This window comes from Panthera tigris, chromosome B4 (genome assembly GCF_018350195.1).
Source record: "Panthera tigris isolate Pti1 chromosome B4, P.tigris_Pti1_mat1.1, whole genome shotgun sequence".
Classification (NCBI taxonomy): Eukaryota; Metazoa; Chordata; class Mammalia; order Carnivora; family Felidae; genus Panthera; species Panthera tigris.
In genome coordinates, this window is record NC_056666.1 from 34,439,403 (window position 1) to 34,465,623 (window position 26,221).

At 41.4% G+C, this 26,221-nt stretch overlaps 1 protein-coding gene across 4 annotated transcripts in view; it reads right to left on the reverse strand.

The window, feature by feature from the left end:
* LOC102954411 (cat eye syndrome critical region protein 2) overlaps positions 1-18,994 on the reverse strand; it is a 180,229-nt gene extending 161,235 nt beyond the window's left edge. For all 4 annotated transcript variants that reach the window (XM_042991484.1, XM_042991485.1, XM_042991483.1 and 1 more), the window contains exon 1: positions 18,718-18,994. In XM_042991484.1, coding sequence (XP_042847418.1) covers positions 18,718-18,843 — 126 coding nt within the window. In that variant the 5' untranslated portion in view covers positions 18,844-18,994. The remainder of the gene's footprint in view (positions 1-18,717) is intronic.
* Between the last annotated feature and the right edge of the window lie 7,227 nt (positions 18,995-26,221).

The window sequence follows — 26,221 nt, forward strand, 5'->3', positions numbered from 1 at the left end:
CTTAAAAAAAAGAATTTTCTAAAATGTGAACACACTATTGCGGTCACTTAGAGGAAGGTCCCTATTCTTCAGAAGTGCATACCAAAATATTTTCTAGATAAAGTATCATCACAATGCCAACTTACTTTCTAATGGTTCAGCGCAAAAGAAAACAAAAAGCTGATGTGGTGAAATGTTAACAATTGGTGAATCTAAAGTCAAGTACTTACAGGGGTTCACTTATACTTAGGTCTCTGAACTTCACTAGAGGTTGAATTTTTTCAAAGTAAAAAAAAAAAATGAGATCTGAATCTTTGAAAAATGACTTCTCTCTTAATATTGTTATATCAATGTACATTCACTTTAGAAATTTCCAAGAAAACAAAAAAAATTTTATAAAATTATATTCTTATAAGACACTAAAAACAGTTTTGAATCAAATACTTAGAATTGATGAATGAAAATTGTGAATGCTGACTTAATATAAAAGGAATGATGGAGGGGCACATGGCAGGCTCAGTAAGTACAACATACAACTCCTGAACTCAGAGTCTTGGGTTCCAGCCCCACATTGGGTGTACAGCCTACTTTAAAAAAGCAAAAAAGGAATGATGGAACTTGAAATCACCTATTTGGCAACTATGACGTAATGAATAAGGCAAAGAATCACACACAGATTAAAATTACTAATGGGTAAAATTTCGATGAGAAATAGGATGTTTGTATAGTATTCCCCCACCAGACATGTATTAATTATAAGGGAAAAACAGTAACTTCACATTGGTGAGACCTAGCAGATACCATCTTAAACCAAGTGACCAAAATTAATAACAACCAGCAACGATAAAGTGACCAACTGGCATCAATGTAACTCCTGATATGATGCACAAAGGACACTACACCACTTCTTTAGCATTCCTGCCAAAACACAGGAACTGAATCTAATCATGAGGGTATATTCAACAAACCCAAATTAAGTGGCAATCAATAAAATGTACTCTTCCCAAAAGGTCAAGGTCATGAAAGACTAGCTTAAACATCATTCCAGATTAAAGGAGACTAAAGACGGGCACTTGGGTGGCTCATTCGGCTAAACATCTAACTCTTGGCTTTAGGTCAGGTCACGATTTCAACAGTTTCAGTGAGTTCGAGCCCCACATCAGGCTCCATACTGACAGTGTGGAGCCTGCTTGGGATTCTCTGTCTCCCTCTCTCTGCCACTCCCCCACTTGTTCTGGCTCTGTCTCTCTCAAAATAAATAAACTTAAAAAAAAACAACAAAAAAGGAGCCTTCAGAGACCCAATAACTAAATGCAATGCATGATCCTAGATTAAAAATCTGACCCACAAAAATAATTTCTAAAATAATACATTAAAAATTTATAATATATAAATCACATGTATATTAGTATGGGGTAGGTTGGTAATATTCAATGTATTATCTATAGATCTTATTTAGTATTAATTTCCTGATTTTGATAACTGTACTATGGTCATGTGAGAAAATGTCAAGAGATAACATGTCTGAAACTTACTCTCAGTGCAGGGGGGAAAAATTATTATATAGGTATAAACAGTGGATGAACGAATGGATGATGGATAGAGGAGGAATGATGGGAAGAGGGAGGTAATGATAGAGCAAACGTGGAACCTGGGTGAAGGGATTCAGGACTTCTGCACTAGTCTTACAGCTTTTCTGTAAGTCTGACATTATTTAAAAATTAAATAATGTTTAAAGAGCACTAGCCAGTGTTACAGTAGAATGGGAAAATAACAAAAGTAAGTAATTCTTAAAAGATATTGATACACTCTGCACACAATTTAAGTATTAAGGGAAAAAAATGGATTTCTCTCAATTCTAAAATGTCATTTTTGAGGCACCTGGGTGGCTCAGTCGGTTGAGCATCCGACTCTTGACATCGGCTTAGGTCATGATCTCATGGTTCATGAAATCGAGCCTCACGTTGGGCTGTATGCTGATAGCGCTGGGCCTGTATGGGATTCTGTCTTTCTCTCATTCAAAATAAATAATACACTTTAAAAAAAAAAAATAGTAAAATAAAACGTTGTTTTTCCTGGGGAGCCTGGCAGGTTCAGTTGGTAGAGCATGCAACTCTTGATCTCAGGGTTTTGAGTTCGAGCCCCATGTTGGGTTTAGGGATTACTTAAAAATAAAAATCTTTTTTAATGTCCTTTTTTCTCTGACAGTTTTGCTTAAAAGTTCTTTTCAATGCCACAATATTAAAGAAAATTTACTTTTACCTACCTTCCAACAAGCCCATAAAAAACCTGCACTGGATATCAATTTTCCTCTCTTAGAAACACTAACATTCAGTTCCTTTACCAATAAAGGTCTTGGCATTCTACTGAGAACTTTCTGGGTTCGTGTCTGGGCTCTGCCACCTGCTGGCTATGTGACCTTGGACAAATCATTTCGCCTGTATGCCTCCATTTCTTCATCTGCAGGGTGAGATAAAGGTGACGTTTACCTCATGGGGGAATTAAAAATAGATAAATACAACTCAGTAGCAAAAAAAAAAGAACAATCTGATTTAAAAATGGGCAGAAAGGGGCACCTGGGTGGTTCAGTTGGTTACGCGTCTGACTCTTGATTTCGGCTCACGTCATGATCTTACAGTTTGGTTCATGGGTTCAAGCCCCACATTGGGCTCTGTGCTGACAGAGTGGAGCCTACCTGGGATTCTTGGTCTCCTCTCTCTTCCCCTCCCTACTTGCGCACATGCTCTCTTTCTCTCTCTCAAAACAAACTTAAAAATAAATAAATAAATAAATAAATAAATAAATAAATAAATAAAATTTTAAAAAAGAAGTAAAAATGGGCAGAAGATGTGAGTGGACATATTTCCAAAGACACACAAGTGGCCAACAGGAACATGAAAAGGTGCTCAACATCACTAATCATCAGGGAAATGCAAATCAAAACTACAGTAAGATATTACTGGACACCTGTTAGAATGGCTATCATCAAAAAGACAAAAAATAACAAGCATTTAGTGAGGATGTGGAAAAAAGAAAACCCTTTTGCACTATTGGTGAGAATGTAAATTGGTGCAGCCAATTATGTAATACAGTATAGAGGTTCTTCAAAAAATTAAAAATGGAACTACCCCATAATCCGATAATTCCACCTCTGGGTGTATACAAAAGAAGTGAAAACACTACATTGAAAAAGATACCTGCACACCATGTTCACTGAAGCATTATTCACAACAGCCAAGGTATGGAAGCATCTAAGTGTCCACCAATGAATCAATAAAGAAAATGTGGTATACACACATTAATGGATATTATTCAGCAATAAAAACAAAAAAAAACAACAAAAAAAAAGAAGGATCTTCCCATTTGCAAGAACATGGATACAGCCTGAGGGCATTATGCTCAGTGAAATAAGTCAGATAGTGAACAAATAGTGTATGACCTCATTTATATGTAAAACCTTAAGATTTAAAAAAAAAAAAGAAAAACAAAAATTCCACCAAACTCATAGATAGGGAGAACAGACTGGTGGTTGCCAGAGGCAGAGTAGGGGGTGGGCAATATGGTAGTCAAAAGTTACAAAATAAATAGGTCCTGGGGATGTTATGTATAGCATGGTGACCGTAGTATACAGTACTATATATTTGAAGGTTGCTAAGAGTAGATCTTTTTTTTTTTTTTTTTTTAAATAGGCTCCACGTCCAATATGGGGCTTGAACTCACAACCATGATGAGATCAAGAGTTACATGCTGTACTGACTGAGCCAGCAAGGTGCCCCTAAGACAGTAAGTCTTTAAAGTTCTCATCACAAGAAAAAAAGTCTGCAATTATGTCTGGTGATGGACGTAGTTGGTTGTTTTTTTTTCAACATCTTTTTTTTTATTTATTTTTGGGACAGAGAGAGACAGAGCATGAACGGGGAAGGGGCAGAGAGAGAGGGAGACACAGAATCGGAAACAGGCTCCAGGCTCCGAGCCATCAGCCCAGAGCCCGACGCGGAGCTCGAACTCACAGACCGCGAGATCGTGACCTGGCTGAAGTCGGACGCTTAACCGACTGCGCCACCCAGGCGCCCCTGGTGGTGGACGTAGTTTTAACTAGACTTACCGTGGTTGTCACATCACAGTATATAATATCAAATCGTTATGTTGTGCACCTGAAACATTAACATAATGCTGTATGTCAATTATATCACAATTTTAAAAAAGAATAGATAGGGGCGCCTGGGTGGCTCAGATGATTAAGAGTCCAACTCTGGATCTCAGCTCAGGTCATGATCTCACAGTTTGTGAGCTTGAAGTCCTGTGTCTAGCTCTGTGCTGACAGCACAGAGTCTGCTTGGGATTCTGTCTCTCTCTGCCCCTCCCCTGCTCGTGGCTTGTTCTTTCAAAATAAATAAACAAATTTTTAAAAAAAGAAAAAGAATAGATAAGTTCATGCATAAGAAACACTTGAAGTAGTGCCTGGAGCACCCACCATGGGCACCAAATTCATATTAGCTTATATCATGAAACAGAGTATTTAAAAATGACTGAAAAAAACTCAAAACTTAAGACTTCAAACATAAGGTGGGCACCTGGGTGGTTCAATTGGTTTAAGCTTCTGACTCTTGATTTAGGCTCAGGTCATGATCTCAGGGTTCGTGAGTTTGAGCCCTGTGTCAGGCTCTGGGCTGACAGTGCGGAACCAAATTGGGATTCTCTCTCCCTCTCTCTCTGACCCCCCCACCCCCACCCCTCAAAACAAATAAATAAAACATTTTTTAAAACAGTAGGTTATAAGAAAAGTCTAATGATTTAAAACACTAATCCCAGGGTGTCTGGCTGGCTCAGTTGGAAGAGTTTGTGACTCTTGAACTTGGGGTCATGTGTTTGAGCCCCAAGTTTGGTGTAAGAGATTGCTAAAAAAATAAATAAACTTAAGAAAAATAAAAACACTAATCTCATCATGGAGAAAAAAGATTTCTGTTCATGGCTGTTAAGATAGAAAACAACTAAGAATAACCTCAATGTCCCAAAGAGGACTAGTTAAATAAGAGTGACAATAATGTGAAACTATTAAAAGTCATAATGTAGGAGATAAAAGGGCAGTCTATATCATGTAATATTGTTAACTAAATAAAACAAAATGCTGTAAAGTATGTAAAAGTATGATCCTACCTTTATAAACATTTAATGTATGCACATAAAGAAAAGAAAGTAAGTGTTAGGCTCTTTTTTTTTTTTTTAATGTTTTATTTATTTTTGAGAGAGAGAGAGAGAAAGAGAGAGAGAATCCAAAGCAAGCTCCAGGCTGAGCTGTCAGCACAGAGCCCAATGTGGGGCTTGAACTCAGAAGCCATGAGATCATGACCCGAAGTTGGACGCTTAACTGACTGAATCAACCAGGTGACCCCAAAGTGTTAGGCTCTTGATGCCTCAGATGCTTGGGGGTTCCTACAGGATATAAACCAATGGATTGGAGCTGGAGGCTTCCTAGAAATTGCTCTAATGCTGGGTCTCTGTCGGTTTCTGCTCTCTCACATGCAACATTTTGGCTCGTTTCATGGCTTCTCACCTTTTAGCTTCTTTTCCACACTAATTCAATAATCCTTACATTTCCTACGTTACACTCTCAAGAACAGGAATTTGATTGACCCAGTTCATCTTTACTTGCAAGATGTGTTAAGATTACTAGGCAGGCTATAGATTTACTTGACCCAGGAGAAGGGGAAAAAGGGTAAGGCGCTGCAAGAACTACCAGATAACTTCCAAAAATTTTTGTAGAGCCAGTGGGGAGATAAGACAAACAAAAAAAGCCTTCTGTTGAACTGTAACTTCCCTGGGCATGCAAACCATGGTATTAGAACACTTATTATTAATACCCAACTATCTTATTTGTACACAAATGCCCATTACAAAAGGATCACAGAATTGCATTAAGTAGCAGTCTTACAGATCATTAAATACTTAACAGAGAGAAACTAAAATCTGAAGTATTCCGAACATTCAATAGTTAAGCAAAAACAAATCTAAAATTCTAATGATAAAAAGGGTACATTTCTTAATCCAGATTTTCATTTTACTAAATAGGAAGTGTTTAAAACACTAAGCAACAAGGTGGGGGGACGTCTGGGTGGCTCAGTCAGTTGGTATCTGACTTCGACTCAGGTCATGATCTCACAGCTCGTGGGTTCAAGCACCAAGTCAGGCTCTGTGCTGACAGCTTGGAGCCTGGAATCTGCTTCAGATTCTCTGTCTCTCTGTCCTTCTCTCTCCCTGCCCTTCACCTGCTAGCACCCTGTCTCTCCCTCTCTCAAAAATAAACAAACTTAAAAAAAAAAATCTTTAAAACACTAAGCAACTAACAATCTTGGGGTAGGGTAACTACCAGCCCCCTCCCAACAATCAGAGGGAGAAAGAAAAGAGGATTAGGATTGCTAGTATAAAAAATTAAGAATTTGGTTGGGGCACCTGGGTGGCTCAGTCGGTTAAGCGTCCAACTTCGGCTCAGGTCATGATCTCACAGCTCATGAGTTCAAGCCCCACGTCAGGCCCTGTGCTGACAGCTCAGAGCCTGGAGCCTGCTTCAAATTCTGTGTCTCTTTCTCTCTCTGCCCCTCCCCCACTCATGCGCACGCTCTCTCTCTCTCTCTCTCTCTCTCTCTCTCTCTCAAAAATGAAGAAATGTTAAAGAAAAAAATTTTTTAAAAAAATGAAGAATTTGGAAACAGCATGGCCTAAAAAAAAAAGGCAGGGGTGGGGAGGAATTACAATGGACTCCCTCAGTACATTAAAATGTTAACCATGTAAGAACTGAGATTTTGTGATGGCTATAGGTTATTTTCGAAAAAACATTACTTGAAGTTCTTTCTTTTCCACCATTCCTAAAGAGCTCTTTTCCTCTCTCATTCCAGAAGTATGCAGTTTTAGCCTCTCTCTCTCCTCTTTCAAACAGGCTTCTCTGAAGTCATCTCAGACCTCTTCAAATCACCAATTCAATGGCTGTTTTCCATGGTAATTTTCCTGTACTTCTCTGCATCACTCAGCAATGCAGACCTTGGCGCTGCAGAATCCAACCTGTGACCATGAGGAACACCACTGGCGGAATGCTGTATTCTTTACAGAGCTGCCACACCTGCCAGGAACCATGTCCTCCAGATTACGTTACAGGCTGCGCCAGTGTTTAAGTTGCTGCTAGTACAGCATTCTTTCCTTGCAGCCAAAAACATTCTTAATGGATACAACCTTCTTTATGCACCCAACATTGTTGATCACACAGTCCTACTTATTCTTCAGTAATGCCAGTGATGAGTGTCCTTTCCTATTATTGCTACCTTTGGCATTTTATGCTCCTTTCACTCCCAATAATTAAACCAGCCTCTCTTCCTCCACTCTGTTCTGTCCCAGCTTCCAATACCAGATTTAATCTAAAACATTTAGCACACAGGACATTCTTAGTCTGAAACATTGTCGTCATTCTTGTCTAACACTTCAATGCCTGAATAAAAAATGTTTAACACCAGTGAACCTACCATTCAAGGCTTGCTGTAATGTCTGGCCTACTATTTCTCAACCTCGTTTAAAAAAAAATTTTTTTTTAGGTTTCTTTCGAGAGAGAGAGAGAGAGAGAGAGAGAAAGAGAGAGACAGAAAGGGGCAGAGAAAGAGGGAGAGAATTCCAAGCAGATTCTGTGCTGTCAGCGCAGAGCCTAACATGGGGCTCAATCCCATGTACTGTGAGATTATGACCTGAGCTGAAATCAAGAGTTGGGCGCTTAACAGACTGAGCTGCCCAGGAACTCCTCAACCTCATTTTCATTAGCCCTCTATAAAAAAAGAACTCTCTGACATGGCTAGCTCTATGCTGACTTACTCACTATGAACCTCCAAATCCTGCCTTCTCCAGGAAGCATTTCATTCATGATCACTGCCGGCCCCTGCACTCCTATAGCAGTCATATACTCTATAACTCGTTTGGCACATAGTCATATACTCTATAACTCAATTTTACACTATTACTGCCACCCACTCACCTGCTTTTTCTTAACATACTATAATTTCCTAGGGCAGGTGGAAAATAGCAACCTTTGTCACATACATCTGCAACCTTAATATTAATAACAATGATAATAAACAGAAGACTGAGATTTGAGATTTTCCTTTTCTTTTTAATTCCACTATTAAAGAGTTGCAGATTACAGAAATCCAAGTACAGCAATTAGTACAGTTATGAAGATGAGCTCCATCACTTAAAGTGATGAAAATATAGTGTTATGAGGACAGACGTATCCCCAATATCAATTAGAACATTCCACTCCCAATCCCAATGTCCTGTAAGGAGGCCTGCTTTAACCACACAATGGAAAATGAGGAGAGAAAAGTCTTTGAGAAACAATGTGGAAAAAAAATAGATTTTGTAGGATATTAACCCAAATCAATACCAGTCTAAGAGTGTAAAAACATCCAAAGTTAAATCCCTTAATTATGTCAACAGGTGAAATTTTTCTTTAAATCACCTTTCTCCCATAAAACAGTGTACCCTGAACAAAGAACTTCAGGACACTGACCATAGAAATTGTCTCCCACACCTAAAAGAATCTGCAAACACAACCTTTCAGGGAGACAGAAGAGACACAATGGGGAAGGAGGGAGAGAAAAGATTTGCTAAAGAAGTAGATCTGTTAATTTAACACATTTTCTGTCAAGCAAATCAACTGTCCTTAGTGCCATTGTTGCTGAAACAATGAACACTCAGGGAAGGGGTGTTCATTAAGAGGAACAGGTCAGAAGAAAAAAACAGTCTTGCGGCCAACCAAACTGCTTAACAGCCTCTTAATTGTAAGAACTTATTCCATTCTTAGGAATTATTAATTAGAGGGGACTTAAATGTTCAACATTAAAAACATGAAGTGGTTAGTGTAATTGTGACCCTAACACTTCCTCTATTTTCACTTATCTTTAGAGGTTATGGGTGGGGGGAGGGGCACTGAAAGATGCACACAGTCTGCTATGACAACCATTCACACATTTAATTCAGGTGGCCACATGCCTCAGTGACATATTGCCAAGTCAGGCAGTTACTCTAGCAAACCCACCCTAGGGAAAAAGTAGAACAGCACTGCTCCTAAAGAGTCTGGGCTGTAGAATCAAAGCTAAAAGCTGACGATTAGAAGAACATGACATCATTTAAGCCAACCAAATCATAAACATCACATGAGGTCAGGGGCTTTAAAAAGGAGAATGAAATACTGTATTTCATATACTTTTACATAAACAATATTCCATTTTATAAAGGGTACATGAGTAATTAAGTGCAAAACAGTGCACATAACAGAATTATTCAGAAGAGTCACTCACCCTCCTAAAGAAGAAAACTGCTTTTGGCTGCAGCATGACCGACTTCACACCAACTTATTTATACAGATTCTGGAATTTAATATCCTGATTTGGACCAGAAATTCTACCTAACTCCACCACAGCCCAAAACAAACCTAGGACATCAGTAGATTAGCACAACAATGTGGAGTAAGAGAGAAAAAATAATATGGTCAGGACTTACTTCATTCCCAATCAAGAGATAAAAACAAAAATTAAGGTGCTGGATCCCTGTGGGGACCAAATACCCCAAGATGGCAAAGATGGAGTCTGAGACGGATGCTCTATGTGAAAGACACCTTTGGAAGCCACAGATAGATGTTACCATCTCCCTGGAAGTTCTACAGTATCTTTCTGCAGCTTACTGCTATCTTAGCTTACTGCTAAGTCACCATCATAATACATTTTTTTTCTCCAAACCAAAATGAAAATCTACTTGATCCATAAAATATTTTGCCATACTTGCCTACAAGGAAAATCCAATGGGCGAAATCAAGAAAAATATTTAGAGTGACCTCAAGAAAGAATCTGTGATTGGTGTGTTCTAAGTTGAAGACTCTGGTAGAATAAACTTTGTATAACAATATACACATCCGTCTCAGGCATGTAAGCATATAGGAACATGCACACACACACCCCTTCAACTTAGGTTTCGCTGAACTTTTGACCTGGTCATAACTGGCTACCCCCACTCCCCATAGTCCACCACTACGCAAGGCTCAAGAGATTTGTCAAGAAGAGCCTGTGCCCTGACAGGCAATGGCAGTGTGGAAGCCAGCCTGAGGCTATATAGCTCAACACCCAGCTTCCCCAACAGTGCCAGGCAGCCAGGCTTTGCAAAAGGGAGGCCTTTCTTTAAGGACCCAGTTAGCCCCACAATGCCCTCTCTATTGCCCCCAAACCACTTCTTCCCTTAAATGACTCCAGGAAAGAAAAAATAATAGTAACAAAACATCTGCTTCCCAGTTTTCTGACAAGTGCAATTACTACTGACATGCATATCTGAAAACAACTTTAACTTCCTTCAATTTTTATATACAAATATACTGAAGATTTGCGTTTAGGGGAAAAAATTAGCATCAGAAAGAAAAACTTACCCTCTTCACAGTGTACCTTTTATACAATGACCTACACTGAACAAGTCTTCCCTCATTATACCTTAAAGCAGTAAATCACAAATGTGGTGATTTGGGCCCGCAGGAGATAGTTGGCAATGTCTGGAGAACAATTTTGTCATGACTGGGGATGCAACTGGCACCTAGAGGGTAGAGGCCAGAGATGCCTCTAAACAGCTTAAAATGCAAATGACAGCTTTCCACAACAAAGACTTATCTAGCCCAAAATATCAAGAGTGCTGAGCTGAGAAACCTCAAGCATTAAAGAAACCCACGGAATGCTGAGCTCAATACTAACAATTCTTTTCTCAATTGTAAGAATTACTGAAAGACTTCTCCCAAGCTTTCCAATATAAATTAATATTGGTTAGAGGCTAATGTAAAGAAGGTATAATAAAAGCATCCAAGGAACAATATCTACTGAAATATGAACATAGAGGAGGACGACACAGTTATCTAGAAAGATTTCAGTATCAAATGAAAAGCGAGCTACACGCCTAAAAGCTCTAACTGGATCTCATTCAAAGTTCAAAGTATGAATGCTGTTAAACATAACAAAAATGAAGGGAAAATAACATAACTGAAGATCTTCATCCTCCAGAATTCCTTCTGGTCTCAAAATACAAAATCTTAACTACTCATCAAGCCCTAAAAGCTACTTTCAAAGTAACATGACTGCAGACAAGATTTCCACAGAAAAAGAAGTTCATATAATTCACAAACACATGAAGTACAGGTTTGCGGCTTTCATCTGGGACAAAATTAATTTGTAAAACATGGATCCTAACACAGGTCACAACCCTGATCCTAACAAGTGAGGTCGGTGATTTTCTGGATCAATTAATAGTGCTATGCATGTGAGAAACACTCCTAGAATGACAGAACTTAAGACCTAGGAAAAACCTAAGAATCATCTAGTCTAAAATTCCCATTTTATGTATGGAGCATCTGAAACCAAAAATCTGCCTGAGATCCTAACTCAAGTTAATGACAGAGACAGGCCCACGATCCAGGTTTCTGACTTTCTGCTTGATCCCTTCTGAGACTATGTTCGATCACATCGACTAGCTATAAAACCACATAGTTTGGAAGCTGTGTGGTTCTGTCCCCCTCGGCTCTGTCCACACTTGAATTTGTACCAAAATCAGCCTCTGCACTTGCAGTTTCTCAGCACTGTGCCAGTGCTCTTCTTTCTGACTCCTAACACACAGCAAGACTCCAGCCCAGCCTCTCCTGATCAAAGGGCAGACTGTCCGCTGTACCAAATGGTGCCAAAGTGTATTTTCGGCTATCCTAACTATGTTCCAGAAAATTAAGCAACACCGTACTGAACTTCCGTCATAAAGCCAGCCAGATGGTAACACAGGCTGTCCTTCAGAGATGAGAGGGTATTGCCCTTTCTGCAACTGCAGAAGCTCCCAACTACCCCTTTGAAGCTTCACATGGTTGGCAAAAAAAGACGCCCCCCACCCCCCTCAAAATAAGCAGAAAGGGAATCTCTTTCACTTCTGGAAAGAGATAAATTTTTAAGTAATCTCCACATTCAATGTGGGACTGGAACTCACAACCCCAAGACCAAGAGTCGCATGCTCTACTGAATGAGCCAGCCAGGCGTCCTTCACTTTTGGAGACAGACCTGCTCTGACAGAACATTCTCCTCTTTCAGGATTTCAAACTGCATAAAGATTTGCCACTCTGTAATTCACATCTGTTTTTGGGCTTTATTCCTCAGAGGAGGAACAGATTTTGAATCTTCAGAAAATATTTATCATCTGGTATCTTACGTTAAATAGAACAGTGTCACAAAATACTAATTTTTAAAGCATTTTAAATCACTTATCTCCTTCAGTTCTGCTCATATGTCATCTTCTTGAGTGAGGCCATACTAACCAACCTATTTTAAATTACAACCCACTCCCTCAATTGGGCCTCCCTATACCTCCATACTGCTTTGTTTCTTAACTAACCTCTGACATACTATACCAATTCATTTACTGTCTGTCTCCTTCTAATGAAAAGAGGATAGGTATTTTTGTGTTATGTTCAGATCTGTACCTCCATTATCTAATACACTGTGCCTAGCACACAGATGCTCAATAAATACCTGCTGAAAGAAATGAAATCACGAACTTGACTCTGTACTTACTTGAGCAGAAGTTTTAAAAGTATCTTCTGTACCCCACATTATTAACAATCAAAGAACTCAAGATTTGTACTATGGAAGCCCAGCCATCACTTACAGGTATAGCCCTTCATTTTACATAATGAAATATAAAGAATGATGTAGCAACAGCACAGAACTTGTTATGAAAGAACCTAATCCAGGTGAGAGTCAGTCTGCAAGCAACTCAGCCTCTCATCTATAAAAGGTGGATAACGGGACACTTGGGTGGCTCAGTTGGTTAAGTGTCTGACTCTTGATCTCTCCCCTCAGGTCATGATCTGATGGCTCCTGAGATGGAGCCCTACATCAGGCTCTGTGCTTACAGACAGGAGCCTGCTTGCGATTCTCTCTCTCCCTCTCTGCCCCTTTCCAGCTCATATGCATGCCCTCTCTCTCTCTCAAAATAAATAAACTTTAAAAATAAAATAAGGCTAACTCCTATCTCATAGTGATGGTTAAAGATAGCCAAGGAAGGAGGCACCTGGGTGGCTTAGTCCATTAAACCTCCCACTCTGGATTTTGGCTCAGGTCATGATCTCACAGTTCACAACTTCGAGTCCCACACTGGGCTCCCTGATGTCGGCATACAACCTGCTTGAGATTCTCTCTCCTTCTCTCTCTGCCCCTCCTCTGCTCATGAGCACACTCTCTTTCAGAATAAGCAAAACTTTAAAAAATTTATAAAATATATTTATAAACATTTTATAAAGAAAGCAAGCAAGCCGGGGCGCCTGGGTGGCTCAGTCGGTTAAGCATCTGACTTCGGCTCAGGTCACGATCTCGCGGTTCACAAGTTCGAGCCCCGCATCGGGCTCTGTGCTGACAGCTCAGAGTCTGGAGCCTGCTTTGGATTCTGTGTCTCCCTCTCTCTCTGCCCCTCCCTTGCTCATGCTCAGTCTCTCTCTCAAAAATAAATGAAAACATTAAAAAAAAGTTGTTGGTTTTTTTTTTTAATAAAAAAAGCAAGCAAGCAAGCAAGCCAAGGATTAAATGAGAGAACATTTGGGGCACCTGGGTGGCTCAGTTGGTTAAGTGTCTGACTTCCGCTCAGGTCATGATCTCACGGTCCATGAGTTCGAGCCCCGCATCGGGCTCTGTGCTGACAGCTCAGAGCCTGGAGCCTGCTTCCGATTCTGAGTCTCCCTCTCTCTCTCTGACCCTCCCCCGTTCATGCTCTGTTTCTCTCTGTCTCAAAAATAAATAAACATTAAAAAAAATTTTTTAAATGAGAGAACATTTGAAGGCAGCTGGCTGACTCAGTTGGTAAAGCATGTGACTTCTGATTTCAGGGTTGTGAGTCCAAACTATAGGTTGGGTGTAGAGCTTACTAAAATAAATAAGTGAAAAAACATTTAGAAAATGTACCAAGTAGCATATAAGTGTCATTTATCATTAAGCTATTCTGACCTGCCCAAGGTCAAAAAGGTAGTAAGTGGCACAATTAGAGTAAGAATTCAAGTTTCTAACTCCTAGTGCAAGGCATCTTATGTCCTAAAACTAGGTTTCCGGCTCCCCTATTCAAGGTTTACTTATTCTTTCATCTGGTTCAGGGCTTTTCAACCTTTGTATGGTTGGGGACCTCTTTCAGAATTTGATGAAAGTGACAGGCCTTCTCCTCCAGCAAAGTACACATATGTATACCAACACAAAATCTCCTGTAGCCCAATGATGGGCCCAGGCTTAAGGAACTGCTGATATGACTGGTTTATACTAATAAGTTACTCTCAGCAATTCTAATTATTTATTTTCTATGCCTAATAATAATTTATGCCTTGGGGAGACTGCCTGGCTCAGTAGAGCACGCGACTCTCGTTTTTTGACAGTCCCAAGTTCAAGCCCCTCGTTGGGTATAGAGATAACTTAAAAATATAAGAAATTTTAAAAAATAAAAATAATTCATGCCATGGTGCCCTTGATTAAGGAAACACGAAGACTGGAACTCAGGAATCTGAATTAAAGATAGTGAGCCCAGGTCATCATGCCCATTAGGTGAGGGACTTTATCTATCATACAACCAAAGAAGGCAAAGGATTCTGTACTCAACAGCAAGCATCTCAGGGAAAAAGTAGATGGGACAAAGATTATTTTTACCATGTTGCTAATATACAAACCATTCAGATAATTCTACATGCCCATTTTCAAAGAGCCACCTAGAGGCACCATGCTCTCTTCTCTAGAAGAAAATATTCCCAAAATGTTTGTGATGGGATTTTTGCCCCCAACCCCACACCCATCACGATTAACTCCAGACCAAACTGTTGAAAATGATTCTATATTCCCTTCCCTTACTTTGATCAAGACCCCTATAGTCACCATAAAGAACACCTGGTAGGGAAGAAAAAAATTAGCATTAAATTATCATTAAATGGTCAAGTCACAATTCTTCATTTCTCAAATCAAGACAAAACTTAACCAACCTAACCCACTGGAATGCTAAACAATTGTAAAATACTTGATTTAAATGAAGTGGTTCTGAACTATTAACAGATAATCTTCTGATGCAAAGGAGGGGAGTTAGGAGCTTCTTTGGCAATCTCCCAGTTCTAAGTTAAGCACCTAGTAGTAAGTGTGCTTCCGTAACACCAACTACAGAATTCAGTGTCATTAACCTATTGTTGCCCAGCTATACCTCAATCTCTTCATCTGAAAAATAAAAATACCTAATCTAAGGCACAAATACATTGTGAGCATATTTGGGAATTTCTAAATATGTTAACAATTAATAGCATTTATCCCTGAGTGGAGGGATACAAAGTTAACAGTTAACAGCTTTTATCTCTGAGTGGAGGAATTATGGATGATTTTAATTCTCTTACCTACAGTGTGCTATAATTTTCAAGTTTTATATAATATCTGCATTATTTTTAACACCAGAAATTTTGAACTTGAAACATTATCCATACATTCACAGATTTTCCATCTGATGATTACAGAATCCCTGTACATTCAAGGTTGATTAACAGAGTAAAAGGACTTTTTTATAAGCAAAAATAAAACTATCCATGTTTTGGGGACCAGTTCTATGAGTGGGAGGTTGCAGAATTGCATCATGAATCCTCCCAGCCCTTCACCTATCTAAGAGATTACTTCACTCTAGGTAAATAGAAGCCAAGTCCTTGAGGATTCTAATTCTACTACCTAAAGTTTCTATAAATCTAGTTCAGCTTGGTGGTCAAGGGTAAAACAAGATCTTTCCCCATAGCTGAAAACTGATTTCCTAAAAAAGCTGATATACAATTTCTACCACTTGGTATTGTTCATCATTTTTACCTTTTAAAGCTACAGTAAATTAAAGATGGTAGGGCCTTTTCAGTTGGCCTAACAGGTACAACTCAGCATCAGAATTGGTTTTTTGTTTGCTTGTTTTAAGGGCCTTCCATTACATCATACACTCTAACCAAGGGGTTGTTTCTTAAACTGTCAGGACAGTCAACTGTTAAATTAAAAAATCATCTAAGAAAAATAATAAATTTGCTTTACACTTGAACTAAAATTGATGTTTTCAGTGAGTTCTGCACCATCACTGAGTCAAATTTGTTAGAAGCCAAAAAAAAAAAAAAAAGGCTAATTTTATTTCTGGTAACTGCTGAAAACTTTAAATCACCATTTGCATTAACTGTATCAAAACATACCTTACATGTGAGAATTACACAACTGCAGAGGTTAAAAGTCCCTATCATTTGTTATCCATCTACTGAACATCTAATAAAAACAAATATGGATAGTTCTAAAAAACGTGTATATAGATTTCAAACATTCATTCGTGTTGCATGTATTTCACACAGCATGCACTTCAAAAACAATAGTGTCACTTCCAAGAACCTCTCCAATCAAAAGAAAAGACAGTCATTTAAAAGAGCCCAAATTATTCCCCTATAACAATGATTTTTCATTTCTATTAAACACACAAATTTGACCTCTTTGGTCAGCTTACATTTCCTTTACGAATTATACCAGCTAATACTTAGAATCCGTAAGTTTATTTCTTAGAATATAAAACAAGTTATTTATAGATTACTCTAGATATCCACAACAATTTAAGGCAAAATTAGTTACCTCTATTTTTCCATCAACAAAATGGGACTATATGGATTCTGAAAGATGAATTTTCCCACACTAGTTTTAGACTGGGCCCTTAAGCTTTAGACTTGTAATTCAACATCACCTCAATTTTATTATCTTGCAAGGAAGAAAATGGTCTATGGGGCAAGTTTGCCTGCACCCAAGATGGCACAGTCGGTCACAAGCAACACCTTCCACAACAGCCACCATTTTGAGCAGCAGGATGTAATTAAACTACTCACGATTTTATGCCAACTAAAAGAAAACATGATTATCAGAATAACTGTTAAACATCTCTTGACTTTAAGCATTCCCAAATCCTTCATTTTTGTGGCCTTGTTTCTCTTCTTCAAACACTTAACCTACTAAAATTTTTAGTGAAAGTCATGCTTGCTACAATAACGTTCAAACTTTGAAAACAAACGCTATGATGCTATCTAAAATGCCCAAGTTATTACATCTTCCTAAAAACAGAAGCCTACGATTTAATCACATTGTTTTAATTAGCTTCGGGAACTAAGAATCGCCAAAAGCCAGTGAGCGGTCCTAGTTTATCAGCCTACATTCCGCTTCATTCTCCCACCGTACCCCTTTTGATCTTTTTATTTTCCAATTTCATTAACTCTGCAACAAGAGCAAGTCCCAACACTTCATTCATATGAGAAGCAAATGATATTTCCGCAAATACACTGAATCTAAAAATAAAGGTAAGGCAAAAATCCTCAAAAATAAACGAATTAAAACCAATCTGAAAATGGCAGAAAGTAGGATAGGTGGGGGTGGGGAGGCAACAACAACGATTTGCTCTTCCTAAAGAGTTAATTCTTATTTTGATTACTCCATTGGCGAACTCATTGGCAGAGCTGAAAAGAAAAACTGACCAACAGTTTCCATTTAGCTTTGTCCAAGGCTAAAGGTGATTAAGTGAATACATATATACTGCCATAGGAGGACAGGCAATTCAACCTGCTAACCAATCAAATATTCACACCCCCTTCCAAAAATAAAAATAAAAGAAAGGATGGATGCTGCTAGGGCTAGCTGCTCGTCGGGGCCATCGAATACATTCCATTCCTCACACTCCCGCCACCATCCCTGCTACTAGGACCCCCTGATTTTAGTCCGGTTATCACAAAGCCTCGGGTTTGAAAGCACCTTCGGCCTGGCCAGAAAAGCCATCCCTTTACTCCACGCCCGCCTGGAGGGATAATGGTGGCGAAATCAACTCAAAGAGCTCCCGAGGTCCGCGAATAAAGAGGGCTGTATGCTCCGAAAGGAAAGGCGCTGTTAAAGAATAACGGAGTCCTAAACTTTCTCTCCGCAGCCTCGGAGCTCTGAGCAAGGGCTGAGCGCCGGGCGGCTCCCCGGAGGAGAGCGCGCCCCCGAGCCCGGGCCCCCATCTCCGCCTGCCCGAAGTTAACCCAAAGCGCCCCCGAGAGTCGCGGGCCTCCGGCAGTCTGCAAAGTGCGACTGCCCCTCCACGCGCCCGCCGAAGTGAGGGCGAGCCTCTCCCCGGCACGACAGACCCCTCCCCCAACCGACCGCAGGCCGCCTCCCCGCCCGGTCGGAGTTAATCCAGCCCGCAACCCCGTCCCCGCCCGGAGCAGCTGGCTCGCCGCTTCAATGGCACCGGGCAGGGAGCGCGCGCACGCACTCTCCCCACACACTCAGCCTCCAGCCCGAGAAGTCCCGGGAGAGCCGACCGGGTCCCGCTCCCACAAAAGCGCACTCCGCCCCCGCCCCCTCGCCGCCCGCTTCGCCAAGTCCCGGAAGGCGCGGGTGGGCACGGCGGCCACGAGCGAACGTCCCGAGCCCGGACGCCGGCACTTGGCGTCCCCTGGGGAGCCTGGCGCGGCCCCCGGCCGCGCTCCGGCCCTGGCGCGCCTCGTGCCCCCACCTCCGAGCCCTTCCTCCGGTTGCGGACTACCGGCCAAAGTCTCCGCGTGCCCCGCTCCCTCCCGCACGGTGTTTCGGGACTCCCGAGGGGGCAGGGGAGAAAGGGACGCGGGGTGCGCCACCTCGCCCGCTCCTCGCGGCCACTCACCTCGATCTCGAAGTCAGGCAGGCGGAACGCGGTGCGAAAGAGCGAGCAGAAGTGCGCGATGGCCGGGACTTCCCACCAGGAGCGGAGCTCGCCCAGCCCGGCCGCGCCGCCCTCCTCCGGGCACATCTCCCAGGCGCGGCGGTGGCTGCGGCCCCGAACCCCAAGCGCGCCTCGGCGGCCCCACGCTGCCCGCGCACCGCTCGCCCGCCCGCCTCGGACTCCCGCCGCGGCGCAGCGCCTTAGCTCCTCGGGCGGGGGTGGCGGCGGCGGCGGCTGCTACTCCCGCTGCTGCCGCCGCTCGGCGAGTGCATGAGCTGAGGGCGGGCGACCCGGGCGGGGGGCGGCGGCTCGAGGGCCCGAGTTACTGAGGTGGCTGCTGCTCCGGCTGCCGACGGGGTCCGCGCGCTCGCCCCATCCTGCGGCTGCGGCTGCGGCCGCCCCCAGTACCATACAATATAATCATCTCACCGCTGGGGAAAACAGATGGGGCTGGGGGGGCGGGGGGAGGGGGCCGAACAGAGGGCCTGGGGGAGGGGCCGCCCACGAGGAGGGGGCGGGGCTGCCCTCACCACAACAACAACCCCCGCCCCCACTCCCCACCCCCAGTCCGGACAGCTGCACTGGAAGAGAGGGGGAGGGGAGAGGGAACTGAGCACCCCAAGAAAAAAGAGGAGTGTGACTTGAAGGGAGCATGGTGCACCTCATGAACTGCCATGATACTCACTCCGTTTTCCAGGTGTTTGGGACTGAGAAGTTTAATGACTTTGATCAATGAGGACAATAAGGGTCTTTCCCACCCCCCCACATGGCCTTAGTGGTCGCGTCCTTTTAAAGGGCCCGCTGGGTGGTGCTTTCGGTAGGGGCTAGATCCAGAAATACGCACGTGTGAGAGTTCAGTTATTATTGGTGCTGGTAATAGCACCAGAGAACCAGTGGGTTGTGCACTCCAGAAATATGAGGCCTAGAGAAATAAAGTGATTTCCACCTGTTCTCACTTTTATTCCATCCAAGAACGGTGTTTCAAGGAGCTCTGAAGTGGCTCTTTTCTCCAAGAAAAGAAGGTGGTGGGGCTGGTTAAGCTGGAACCAAGTATGATGGAGGCAGGAGTGCGGCGGGAAGGGTGGGGTAGGGGGAGGCACCAATCAGCGACCGTGAGCGGAGAGCCACAACCCCCCCCCCCCCCGGCCGCCCACCCCAGGGAATGGACACGTGTGACCGCCCTAGAGAAGACAATCTTGGAGCTCAGCAATTGCCCTGGCTGCGGAATAGCTGCCTGGAAGAGTGAGCACAATGTAGTTAGAAAGCTGGGGGGCCGGGGGGGTGGGGGTGGGGGGCGGGGTTGGGAAATGGGAGATAGTCTGAGTGTACTCTGGTGGGTTGGAGATCTGCACAACAAGGCTAAGGGAATGTACTTAGGGAGGAGGGTGTTGAGGCATGTGCTTCAGAGATACTAAATTCCATAGTACATTAGAATTCTGCTAAGCCCGAAGGAAGAAAAAACAAAAACAAAAAAACACCTCACAAACAGACCGGAAGTGTGGAAAAACTACAGTGAATGCCTATATATTTGTATTGGTCATTGCAATTTACGTATTTTAGTACGGCATTCTCCTCGGTCTGAGAGGGCCTTAGCTGGGTTCTGTATCCACCTCTCAGTTAGGAAACACTAGCCCTGATGCTTCCCCAAAAGTAGTCAAGTATATCTTGAATGACAGGCACAGTCATACAGTGTACGGTGGTTAAATCAAAGATTCTCCTCCATCTTGAGCAGTGTAAAACCTGGAGAAAAATGATGAACACTTGATGTAATAGAATTTGGTGTGGGCTATCTGGAGTCTCTCCTCCACTTCTCCCTCACTTTTCCTGGTCAGTTTAATAACCTGCTGTGTTTTTATCAGGAAGCATTAAGAAAAAACCCCCAAATTCTTAGAATATATTTCATTGTATCTTTTATGAGTCAAAATACTTCTAACACTGGCTCCCCCACTCCCTCTCTTGGCATAGAAACAGCCCAAAAGTTACATAGGTTTGTTCTTTTATTACCTGGGACTACCTAATGATTTAAAATTCCCACCCAAATTCTACTATATGCTTTCATCTTTGACAAAAATGAGCATATATCTAAGTGCTCCCTAAAAGCAAAGGCTACATTTTAGTGTGTTTATAAAGCACAGCTCCTCTGTAGATATCCTATTAATAGATGAAATGTGAAAAGGGTGACAAGCCACTGTGGAATTAATCACATAACCTGAATTAGAGGTTTTCAGGACTTTCTTCTGCAGTCTTTCTTCATTTCCTCAGATCTGTTTGACTTTCCACACTTTTTCTTCTGTCTTTTTTTAAACGGTTACCACTTTTCTTCATGTTCATTTCCAATCCATTATATCCTGACTCTTCTTTCCCCAACTTCTTTTTCCTGGTTCTCCATCTGTCTTCTCATTTTTGCCTGTATCTTTTATCATTATTTAACCTTTTACCTTGCCTCACTACTAGCCGGCCAAGTAATAATAGTGCCTAGAACGTTAACAATACCAGGAAGCAGAAAGGTGAGATGATGTGGTTACTCTAGTATGTTTGAGTACTGGTTACAACCCCCCCCCCCTCAAGTAGAAGTTAGTCTATTGTCCTCTTCCCTCCCCCCCACACCACTGCCCAGTCCTGTGAATCAACAAAACTGTCGTGGAACTGGAGGTGCCCCCTGGTGGTGGTTAGAGAGTCGTCTTTCTATCTCTCAGCACCTTTTTCTTACTAGCGTTTATTTCCCTGTGCTGCCTTTTTTTCTTCTGAGGATCCCCTCTCAGTGTTCATAGGGACCCGCACACCAACTTTAACGCCCTCCCCTTTCTTCCTTCCTTCCTTCCTTCCTTCCTTCCTTCCTTCCTTCCTTCCTGACCTGTTTTTTTCTGTCCTCTAACTCTGGTTCAGTTTCTGTACTTTTTGCTTCGTTCCTCCCCTCACTGTGCTCTTTGCCCACCCCAAATTTCACCAACAGTCTGGAACCAATTCTGGCCCTGGGGCTAAGCATTCTTCTATGTCTCTGATCTGATGGAAAGTGTGGCCTCTGAGTTCCTTGAGTTTGGACTCCAACTAGAGCTTCACATTTGGAGGCCAAGGCCTCTGCCTCTGCCTCTGTTGGAATTGATAGGCGGAGTCTTTGACCCTGCTTTGAACATTTGTCTCACCTTTCCCCTGGGACTTCACTACCTCAGACTTACTTTCTGGACCCACTTTTGACCTAATCTCCTACAGTCTAGATTAAGACCTCTATACCTATATGTTGGTCACTGACCCTCCATCAGTTCTCCCTTAGTTTCAGAGTGGCGTCTCATTCCTGGCTTTTTCCAGCCTGGCCCATTCATTCACCCTCTAAACACTGTTTGTACCATCTTCCTTAAAAACACACACAGCTCATACTTTCTTTCCCTTTCTCTCTCTTGCATCTTTTCTGTTTGTGAGCTGGTGCCATTAACCTCAGATTACCTTGAAAGTGCCAAGAAGTAATAGTCTTTTACATTTGCCACAGCCTTCAGTTCCATATCCTCTTCTAATTAAATGTTTTCCATTTTAAAAATCCCACAATAATTAGTTTGGCTAATCTGTTTTGCTAATTCATTAATGTTGCAAAAAAAAAAAAACATTTATATTTCTCATTGCAAATATGCACTAATTTCAGTTTTGATGGAATCTTTATAGATTCCTGGAGGATAATCTGGGAAACTAACCACTGTTTCATAACCACTTCTTTGGGAAATATGTTGTAAGTTCCAAATGATCGGCTAAAAACATTTATTTGAATCTGGAAGGGATGTGACAAATAAAAGTGTGGCTTCTCCCATAACCACTGCTAACCAGAACTAGAACCCCAATTTCTAGTTAGTCATCCAGTTTTCTCTCTAATGGGTTATACTGCTTCTCTTTTCTACTTGAATTGCCCTTTCTTTTTTTGGGGGGGGTAACCAACTTGACCTGGATACTCCTTGTTTCAGTCCCAGAATCCAGCTGGAGTGAGAATGCAGTATAACCATTATTTTGTCACTTTAGTTGCCTGTGTATAACTGATGTCCAAGTACCTCACAAATTCTTGACACACCCTCACATACAACCTTCCTTTCTCATTAGAGAGCTACATTCTATAATGGACCTATTCCCAAAGAGTGCTGCAAGCCAGACAAATTTTAAAAATTAAAAGTTGTAGAAAGTAAATTAGATTAGAGGTCAGAAAACATGGGTTCTCTCTTAAAAAAGGCTCTTAATCTCTTTGTATTTCCTCTGTGAGAAAAAGGTCTTGAGCTAAATGGTCCCTGAGTTCTGTTGGCTTTGCCTTTAAAATAGAACCAAGCTGGGGGGACGGGCGGTGACCAGAACCTTATAAAACAAATGTCTGTGCCTTATGCCCAAAATAACCTATTATTGGAAGATAAACCTGACTGTGAGGAGGAGAGCCAACACTTGCTGAACACGTTTGAGCAAGACCTCAAAAATAAAGGAACTATGGGGTGCCTGGGTGGCTCAGTCAGTTAAATGTCCAGGTTAAGTGTCTTAATTCACCTTAGACCATGATCTACCAGTTCGTGAGTTCAAGCCCCCCCAATTAGAGCCCGGAGACTGCTTCAGAGTCTGTGTCTCCCTCTCTCTGCCCCTCCCCCACTTGCTCTCTGTCTCAAAATTAGACATTTAAAAAAAAAGTAAGTAAATAAATAAAAAAGGAAATATAAATAAAAATTAAAAAAAATAAAGCCAACTTAATTTTCTTAAAATTTAAATTCAATCATACCATTCACTTACTCAAAATTCAATGAGTCTCCCTTGACCATGAGAGAAAGTCCCAATTCTGATAGATTCTTATTCAAGACCTGCCACAATCTGGCTTCAACCTGCCTTCTCAGATTTATCTGCTATCCCCACCCCATCCCCATCCATCCAATGACTTCTCCTGCCAAACTGGTTCACTCACCCACCTGGATATCCTTGCCTCCTCCTTTTTGATCATGCCTTTTCAATTGCTTGGAAAGACAACTCAACCTCTCAGATCATGACCCACTGAAAACTCACCTCCTCCCTAAAGCTTTCCTGAAAAACTCCAGCTTGGGTGTCTCTCTATGTACTCTTATACAAGAAATTATAGTTTGTATAATTCACTTATCAAACACTCCTTTGGATCATCTTTTACTATTTATTTTGAAGTGCTCTTAAATATTTTACTATAATGGGGGTTGTCCTCTCCTCAACCAGGTTATTAGACTTTTGGCGGGGGGGGGGGGGGGAACTCTCCCTAACATGCAGCAATTAAATGATTAATTTGATTACATAATGATGATGTAGGTGATGGCATAAAAAACAAGAAATTAAGAACTTCCTTAAATTAAAATAATAATAATATAAATAAATAAGTTAAAAAAAAGAAATTCAGAACTTCTTTAAATGCCTATTGTGGATTCATTTATTTTCCCTCATTCCTTCCTCTGCCTTTCTGCTTTCTCATCATGAAACTTATTCTTTCAGCATTAAACATCATGTTTTTCTCAGTACACATCTTCAGTCTCACTTTTCTCCTGAGTTCCAGTGTCATTTCCTCACATGCCAATTGCATGCCTCCCATTACCTTAAACTCAATACTTTGAAAGGAAGGAGAATAACAACAACAACAAGTAGCTTAAATTTTTCTATCCACCTCACACACCCTTACTGACTTCCTAATTCCTTTAATGGAACAACTGTATTCCTAGACTCCTGGGTTCACTTTTTTTCTGCCACTTTCTTCTCCCTTTTCTCTTAGTTAATAATCACTGTCTTATTAGTTCTTCCTTCATGATGTCTCTTGCATCCCTTTTCCTTTTGATAACCTCAGTTTCCACCCTAATCCAAGTCCTTTTCATCTATTTTGCAAGCTTCCTCACTAGCTTTCTTTCCATGTTGCCTCTGACCTACTCTGTCTTGCCCAGTATAGTCCTATTTATCTTAAAACAGTGCATTAATTTGAAGAAGGTGAATTTATTTTTTTAAGTGTATTTATTTATTTTGAGAGACAGAGAGAGAGCATGAGTGGGGGAGGGACAAAGAGAGAGAGGGAGAGATAGAATGCCAAGTAGGCTCCACACTGTCAGCACAGAGCCCACGGTGGGGCTTGAACTCACGAACCATGAGATCGTGGATGAAATCAAGAGTCAGATGCTTAACCAACGGAATCATCCGTGTGCCCCAAGAAGGAGAATGTAATCTTAATAATATATTTTCTTAAGCCCAGTATATCCAAAATATTATAATTTCAACACATAATCAATACAAAAACTATCAATGAAATATTTTATGTTCATTTTTTTATACCAACTCTTTGAAATCTGGTGTGTATTTTATACTTAAATGCACATCTCAGTCAGGACTAGCCACATTTCAGTGCTCAACCTGCCACACATGGCTTAGTGACTGTTGTATTGGGTCTTACAGATCTACAGTAACAAAAATGATCAGTACTCACTGTGCGCCTCTAAATCATTCGTTCTTGTCCTATCCAAACTCTGCCTCTCCTCCTTATAGACCCCAGGGAGGCATCCCTAACCACCCTGGCCTACTGCTGCATCTCCCATTTTACCTCTTTCATGAATACTTAATTTCACTAAGTAAATCTCAGCTCTTCCACAGGGAACAGCCCATAGAGCTCCTTTATTTCTGTCCTCCACCTGCTCCCTTAAAGCAGTCTACAGATAATTGATCATAAATGAATGTTTGTGAAATAAGTGTATTGTGCATTGCTAATAAGTTCTTAGAAAACATTAGTTACTCTATCTCACTATTTTTTTTTAATCATAAAGGTCTGTGATAAAACACAGATTATAACTTTTAAAGTGTCAACACGCTTTCTATTACTATGAAATCTAGTTAACCACCTAATTTTAAGATTACTTTCAAGCCTTTCATATAAACTTAATTTTCTTTTATGTAAACAATTTATAATGACTTTGTTAAACTTTTTAAAGTTTATTTTACTACTTATTTTGAGAGAGAGTGAGAGAGCAGGGGGGGGGGGCAGAGGGAGTGGGAAGGAGAGAGAGAGAGCATCCCAAGCAGGCTTGAGTCAGACACAGGGCTTGAACCCATGAACTGTGAGATCATGACCTGAGCCGAAACCAAGAATCGGATGCTTAAACCATGGAGCCACCCAGGCGCCCCAGGAATTCTTTAGCTAACCAGCACTTGTGATAAGCACCGGGTATTATATGGAAGTGTTGAATCACTATAGTGTATGCCTGAAAATAATATTATGCTGTATGTTAATGAATTGGAATTTCAATAAAAACTTAAAAAAAAAAAAGAAAAGAAAAAGGAATTCTCTCAAAAAATAAATAAACTTTTTTTAAAGGAAAAAAAAATTCTTTGACTAACCATATTGTGCCCTGTGTAAATGTCTCCCCCCGGCGCCCCCCACATTTCCAGCAATTTCTTTCGGCATTTCTGTAGTTAATTGCCCTCCCTAAAGCCCAGATTGAAGTACAAACACACTCAAAGT